The sequence below is a fragment of the Neophocaena asiaeorientalis genome, unplaced genomic scaffold, assembly GCF_003031525.2.
Source record: "Neophocaena asiaeorientalis asiaeorientalis breed wild unplaced genomic scaffold, Neophocaena_asiaeorientalis_V1.1 scaffold254, whole genome shotgun sequence".
Lineage (NCBI taxonomy): Eukaryota > Metazoa > Chordata > Mammalia > Artiodactyla > Phocoenidae > Neophocaena > Neophocaena asiaeorientalis.
In genome coordinates this window covers 3,528,015-3,535,706 of record NW_020174705.1, presented here as the reverse complement: position 1 = coordinate 3,535,706, position 7,692 = coordinate 3,528,015, and the positions used below count along the sequence as shown (strand labels likewise).

At 46.7% G+C, this 7,692-nt stretch overlaps 1 protein-coding gene across 2 annotated transcripts in view; it reads left to right on the top strand.

Annotated features, from left to right (window-relative positions):
* ADCY9 (adenylate cyclase 9) overlaps window positions 1–7,692 on the top strand; it is a 124,702-nt gene continuing 117,010 nt past the window's right edge. Inside the window, exons 1-2 of one of the 2 annotated variants that reach the window (XM_024759606.1) lie at window positions 1–54; window positions 347–2,082. In XM_024759606.1, the coding sequence (XP_024615374.1) occupies window positions 390–2,082 (1,693 nt within the window). In that variant the 5' untranslated portion in view covers window positions 1–54; window positions 347–389. Of the gene's footprint in view, window positions 145–346; window positions 2,083–7,692 lie in introns of both variants that reach the window. The other variant, XM_024759607.1, reaches the window with a different exon arrangement.

Genomic DNA, 7,692 nt, shown 5'->3' with positions numbered 1-7,692 from the left:
CGCGGCGTGAGAGGACTCGGCTGGACTTTCTCTCCGGAGCCGGCGGCGGAGCAGGCGAGTGCGCGCGTAGGAAACGCACCGCGGGCTCGGGCGGCGCTGGACGGGCGCGGGGGCGGCCGCCGCTCGGACCCCCGTGTGTTCCAGGTCCGGCCCCGGTGGCTGCGGTTGGCCTCGAGGGGGGACGGTGGAGTGGCGCTCAGACATTACCCGGTTGTTGTGAGCAGACGGTGCCTTTCCCAGTAGACCGCCGGGGCCCCCACTTAGGAAACCGGTAGAGCTCGTGGCCTTCAGGTGTGCGTACCTGCAGGAACAGATGCCAGTGTAACTCTGGTTGTCTCGCTGATAGGTTCCGGTGACCCCGGCCGGGAGGCTTCCGAGCGCTCGGCAACATGGCTTCCCCGCCCCACCAGCAGCTGCTGCAGCACCACAGCACCGAGGTGAGTTGTGACTCCAGCGGAGACAGCAACAGTGTGAGGGTCAAAATCAACCCCAAGCAGCTGTCCTCCAACAGCCACCCGAAACACTGCAAGTACAGCATCTCCTCCAGCTGTAGCAGCTCCGGGGACTCAGGGGGCGTCCCCCGGAGAATGGGCGCCGGAGGCCGACTGCGCAGGAAAAAGAAGCTGCCTCAGCTGTTCGAGAGGGCCTCCAGCCGGTGGTGGGACCCCAAATTCGACTCCATGAACCTGGAGGAGGCTTGCATGGAGCGCTGCTTCCCGCAGACCCAGCGCCGCTTCCGGTATGCGCTCTTCTACATTGGCTTCGCCTGCCTTCTCTGGAGCATCTATTTTGGGGTCCACATGAGATCCAAACTGACTGTCATGGTAGCCCCTGCTCTGTGCTTCCTCGTGGTGTGTGTGGGCTTTTTTCTGTTTACCTTCACCAAGCTGTACGCCCGGCATTACGTGTGGACCTCGCTGGTTCTTACCCTCCTGGTGTTCGCCCTGACTCTGGCTTCCCAGTTTCAGGTTTTGACGCCCTTCTCAGGACGAGTTGACAGCTTCAATCATACTCGGGCAGCCAGGCCCACAGACACTTGCTTATCTCAAGTGGGGAGCTTTTCCATGTGCATTGAAGTGCTCTTTTTGCTCTACACCGTCATGCACTTACCTTTGTACTTGAGCTTGATTTTGGGAGTGGCCTATTCTGTTCTTTTTGAGACCTTTGGCTATCATTTCCAAGACAAAGCCTGCTTCCCCTCACCTGGAGCAGAGGCCCTGCACTGGGAGCTGCTGAGCCGAGCCCTGCTGCACGTCTGCATTCACGCCATTGGGATCCACCTGTTCATCATGTCCCAGGTGAGATCCAGAAGCACCTTCCTCAAGGTGGGCCAGTCAATTATGCATGGAAAGGATCTGGAAGTCGAAAAAGCCCTGAAAGAGAGGATGATTCATTCTGTGATGCCAAGAATCATAGCTGATGACTTGATGAAGCAGGGGGACGAGGAGAGCGAGAATTCTGTCAAAAGGCATGCCACCTCCAGCCCCAAGAACAGGAAGAAAAAGTCTTCCATACAGAAAGCCCCTATTGCCTTCCGCCCGTTCAAAATGCAGCAGATCGAAGAAGTCAGTATTTTATTCGCAGATATTGTGGGCTTCACCAAGATGAGTGCCAATAAGTCCGCCCATGCCCTGGTGGGGCTCCTCAATGATCTGTTCGGCCGCTTCGACCGGTTGTGCGAGGAGACCAAATGTGAGAAAATCAGCACTCTGGGAGACTGCTACTATTGTGTGGCCGGGTGTCCCGAGCCTCGGGCCGACCATGCCTACTGCTGCATTGAAATGGGCTTGGGCATGATAAGGGCTATCGAGCAGTTCTGCCAAGAGAAGAAAGAGATGGTGAACATGCGCGTTGGGGTTCACACGGGGACTGTCTTGTGCGGCATCTTGGGCATGAGGAGGTTTAAATTCGACGTGTGGTCCAATGATGTGAACTTGGCCAACCTCATGGAGCAGCTGGGAGTGGCTGGCAAGGTTCACATTTCCGAGGCCACCGCAAAATACCTAGATGACCGGTACGAAATGGAAGATGGGAAGGTTACTGAACGCCTCGGCCAGAACGTTGTTGCTGACCAGTTGAAAGGTATGTGCATTTCTTTGCCTTGTCATCTCCTTCCACAATCCCATTTGTGTTGGAAAAACAAAACAGTCTTTTTCCACTGTCAGCATCTGGAGGCAGATCAGTTGTTCTCGGACATCTTATCATGGGGGCATCTCAGGACCAGTGGGACTTTTCCCCCAGTGAGTGAGGTATCACAGATCTGTTCACACCCTGACAGTGCTGACATAGATGACACCTTTTTTTGAAGGAAGGAGAACTTTGACAATATGTATCCTGCCAGTCGGCTGTTAATGTTTCTGAGATTCTGGGGCAGGTCTGATGAGTGTAAGGGGATTGGAGCCTTTCAGTGGTCAAAACTTTGAAACACCATAAGAAATTGCCTTTGTGATCCATTTGGTCACCCTGAAGCCCCATCAAAACGTTTTTCTATGCCTTTTTCCAAAAATGTGAAGAATAAAACTTTTCTCCTCTCTGGGCCTCACTTTGCTGGGATAAGGAAGTCGGCTCAGCCCTGCAAGACCCTTGAGAATTAGATGAAATTATGTACCCCTAAGTGCACACTGCCTTTTGCCTAGATGTCTTTTTTAAAAATGTTTGCATTTTCAGCTTTCATTTATTTAACAATGCTTTCTTATCATGGTATTTGTCTTACCTTATAGACTGCAGCATTTTAGAATATTAAACTTCTCAGACCACCAGGTGATTTGAAAGTTTAGACCCCCTCCCCCAACCCCTCAGATGTGTCCCTGTCTTAAGCTCCTTACTGCTATTCTTTGTGTTTTCACTGAGCTGCTTCTTTTATTTTATTTTTCTTTTATTTTCACTTAGGTCAAAAATCTTTGAGGTCTGGGAAATGATGTATAAGTAAGTGGGATCAAAAGTAAGAATTCTAAATAACATCCTCTCCCATCCTTTTTTAAAATTGTCCTTATATTTTACTAAAGTCTTCTGGATTGAGGGCAACATCTATTTTGGGAGTATGTAGAGAAAATAACATTAATTTTTAAAAAGCCAACATTTGTAAAGCTGTATTGTGTTTTGTGGTGCCCCCACGTTGCATAAATTACACAGTGAAAAGCCCCAGGGAGTGGAATCCTCAGAAGGAGAAGTAACAGCTTAAATCAGAGACAGGAGAAGTAATAGTGTAAATCAGCCCTGGTAAGTGATTGAGTTTGAGGGCCTGGGTAAATTGTCAGTCTTGACACAGTCCCGTGTGCTCAGTTGATATTTTCTTTCTCTGCTTGTGATCGGAGTTCCATGTCATTTACTTATCTGTTATCTGGCGAGGGTGCTTTATTCTTATCCTAATTTTTCTTTATTCTGTTGATTTTGCCAACAGTTGAAGAATTTGTGGGTAGAGTAGAAATATATTTTCACCTCATAATTCTCTCTGCCTCAAGAGCTTGCAAGGCTGCATTGATGAGGTCAGAAACTATACTTTGTAGTTCGCTTAAGAGATTCTGCTGTGATAAGTGTCTTCCTTTGCAGGAGGGTGTCTCTTGCTCTGGAGTCTGGAGGTGCCAGTGGAGTGGGGTGCGGATGTAATCCCTGCTTGACATTTTGGCACCTTTGGGATCTGAGTGTCTCAGGCTCTGTCCTCAGGGGTTGTGGGACAGATTCCAGAGAATGGAGCAGCGCTGTACTACATTAGATTAAGTATGACAATGATAGCAGTTTTGTAAGTGGTGCTTTGAACAGTGTATTACTTGAATTTCAAAAATAAAAACAGATGTAATCATTAAGTATGTCTGGAAATTGCCAGGTCTTTGATTCTTTGGCAATACCCATTTTTGTTAATTTATGTGTAATTTTATTTTCAACTTATAGATCGAAGGTCTCAAAGACACTGACCAAAGAAAAAAAAAGAAAAGCCAGAATGAGTTTGTTGATTTTTAAGAAAAACTCACATAGTGTAAATTTCGTAAATTAACTTTTTCTTTAAATTTGTGTACACTGTATATTTATAAGGAAAAGTTTTAGCACTGGATGGGATATGGGGAAGGATAGAGGGCTTAGCTTAACCAGTGATTTTTTGGTATGATATTCTCTCCTTTAACAGTTTCCCTGAGACCATGATTTTTGCTTTATTCAGCACATTTTGAAAACCTCTGGACGGGACCCCAGTAATAGAGGATGTCTACACAACTTCCTGACCTTTTTTGAAACTGCACAGTTCAATTTTCCTGACATTGTACAAATCTGCTCAGTTGAGATGATAGCATAGTTTGTAGAAGACCCTTTTCATACAGAGGGCTAAGGTTATATACATAAGATTCCTTTTAGCCCATCTTTGGGTTTGTGGCAGATATTTTTCTCTACGCAGTGTTGGCAGTTTTGTCCTTTTGTCCCCTTTTCTGATCTTGGGGTTAAAAATAACCAGTAGAGGATTCTGTAGAAATGAATATCCATTGAATAAACTGGGGATTCCAGCACTAGCCTGGCAGTGTGAAAGGAAGCTGCCACTCTGTAATTTGTCTGAACAGGCTTTGTGGGAAGTGGACTTTCATCATTTCTGCACATTCACTCACCCCGAGAACATCTTTGTTGTGCTCTCACAGCGCCTGGCCCCATAGACGCACAGGTGGAGTCGTGATGGTTTGTGACTTGGGGGAGCTCGAGGGTATAAACATCGTCGAGTCCAGAGATGGGAATACAGTAGAGAGGTGCACGCACCTGGGGGGTCTTGAGGTCGAGCAGTGGCTTTCCAGTGGATAAAAGAAGGACATTCGGTGCAGAGGAGGAAGCGTGGGCAAAGGCTTGGGGTTACGTTTCTTGGTGGACTGGGCAGTTTAAGTAGTTCATCAGGACAAGGAAGACTGCGATTACCTGGGAAGGAGTTTGGATTCCATCCTGTAGGTAATGGGTAGCCACTGATGGGCTTTGAGCAGGAAGCTTAGGTGATCTGATTTGCAATTTGAGAAAGTTTACTCTTTCAGTTCTAGGGAATGTGAGTTGGTGATTAGTGAGCTGTTTCAGTAAATCCCAGGCAGAGGCAATAGTGGCTTAGACCAAGGTAACAACAGTGGTAGTGGAGATGAGGGGATAGATGTGAGCAGCAGTAAGATCAGCTGGATTGAATATATAACCGTATTTAAACAGATGACAGGGGCAGGCAAGGGGCTTGATTCTTTGAACCGGAAATGGCTTTTCAAGTTTCTGGAATTGACATGGGGACAGTTTGACATCAGGCATGGGTGAGAGGCCTTTGAAGTTTCTGTGGTGTGAATGGAAAATGCAGAATCAAGTTGTAGAATATGACATAGGCCAGGAGCCCCTGGCTTGTCCATTCATTCATTCAACAGATAATTTATTTTGTTTTGGGCACATTTCTAGGTGCTGGGGATACAGCAGTGAACAAAACACCAAAATTTCTGCCCTCGTGGTGATTCTTTTCTAACAGGATGATCAGACAATAAACAAGTAAAAGATAAAGTTTGTGTGTGAAATTTTAGAGAGGGTGCCCAATCACTTAGAGAGAAGGTTGAAAGAATTTTCAGCACAGGACTAGGATTTTGGAAATGATCCAGAAAGTGAGGGGCAATTATTATTAAAGATTAGGAAGAAATAGTCTGATTTGAGTGATGGGAAGAAGGGTCCTTTCACACTATTTGGGACATACCACCGGGCCCATGAGGGTACTGGCTGTTCCGTTCTGTCTTGGGCCACAAGCAAAAAGGTGAGGAGTGTTGTCTAGAACTGTTAGTTTTTCCTTTCATAGGTAGAGAGTCACAAAGAAAGTGAAACTGTCAGAAAATACAGTCATCTTTACTCTTAAATACTAGGAAGATAAAACGAAGGTGCACAGTTATTCCAAATCGACACCAGCACTCATGTATTTGTAGAAGGGAATGTCGAGGCTATTGCATTGTTAGGTGCAGAAACAAAACAAGACTTCCCCCCCAAACCAAGCTTTTAGCTCGGGGAAAGATCTGTTGATGTGCATTGGTAGAGATGGTTACCCACTGGCCACCTCAGTGACCGAGCCCTTCACCATGTGCTGATGGGTGGCACTTGGAAGAGTCTCTGTCTAGCCCCTGTCTGGGGCCACTCCTCAAACTGACAGTGGACAGACATACTTGGCGCTTCAGCTTTTGCCAGCAGCTGTCCCAAACTGGAAGTCTGGGCTCCCTGGTTCCCTGCCAGCTACAGCTAGGAGCCCTGGCTACACACTAGTTTAGGGTGCAGTTTGCTTGCTCAAATGCACCCCTGGCTTCAACTGGTAGCTTGGATAGCTTGTAACCCTTGCCACGGTAGTGCTTGCCCACAGCTGACTGCTTGGTGTCTGCTCTTAAGTCATGTTGAAGAGAAACTCCCTGCTCACCTGCGTCCTTGCACGGACTCGCTTGTGCACGTCGAAACAGCCTCTCGAGTAGCAAGGGGCAGAGATAGGATGAAGCAGAAAATTTGGCTTGACATCTGGGATCGGAGACGACAAACAGCTGTGGAGTCGGTGCTCAGGCAGCCCCTGATGACCATTTATTCAGGCTCCTTCAGACCAAGTTATGTAGCTTCCAGAGGAGCACACAGCTGTTAATTCTTTTTTTTTTTTTAATATTTATTTATTGATTGATGGATGGATGGATGGCTGTGCGCGGGCTTTCTCTTAGTTGCGGTGAGCGGGGGCTACTCTTCGTTGCGGTGCGCGTTTCTCCTTGTGGTGGCTTCTCTTGTTGCGGAGCACGGGCTCCAGGTGCGCGGGCTTCAGTAGTTGTGGCTCAGGGGCTCTAGAGCGCAGGCTTAGTACTGTGGCGCACAGGCTTAGTGCACCCGTGCTCCGCGGCATGTGGGATCTTCCCGGACCTGGGCTCGAATCTGTGTCCCCTGCATTGGCAGGTGGATTCTTAACCACTGCGCCACCAGGGAGGTACACCCCCGCCCCAAGCTGTTAATTCTGAGGACCAGCTTTTGAGTAGAATTAGCCTTTGGCAAAGAAAGTTAAGGGAATGGTTCCCTGAATTTCAGGTGGAATGAAGGGGGGAGGATAATCTTTTCAGGTAGAATAACTAAGAAGGAAAAATTAAAAAGAAGCAAATAGAATAAGTAAAGAAATTTCAGGGTTCTCATCTACTAGCCAGCCTTCAAATAATAATTGTGTTTCTACTTACTGGTTAGTGTCGCCTATGTACTTTGCTGTGGAATAATAATCTTGAAAAGAACACAGTGAATTTTCTATCGTGTGTGCACATGTGCTTAAATTTTCGTCTCTCTGTTGATTGGTGACTTAATTGGTATTTCTGTTTGGATTTCGATATTGTGAGAGTATAGTCATTCCACATACACACATAATAAATATTTACCATGTTAGCCATTTAGCCATTTTTAAGCCTGTCAGCTGGATTTTCTTAACTGCTTTGGCCTTCAGTCTGTTGCACTATGTTGAAGAATGTGTGGAAAATCTGGCTCTCAGAGATATATAATTGGAAAGTGGAGGAGCATTTTGATAGCTGTTTTAGACAATTGTGGATGTTTTTCTTTGATACTGTACCAACATCCAAGAAGTGGTAGTTTCTTAAGGGTTAGTTGCAATATGGAATCTGAAATCCTACTAATCAGTTTTTTCATCTGCTATCAAAACCCCGTTGGATTTTTTTTTTTTTTTTTTTTTTTGGGGAACCCGGGCCCCCCCCCGTT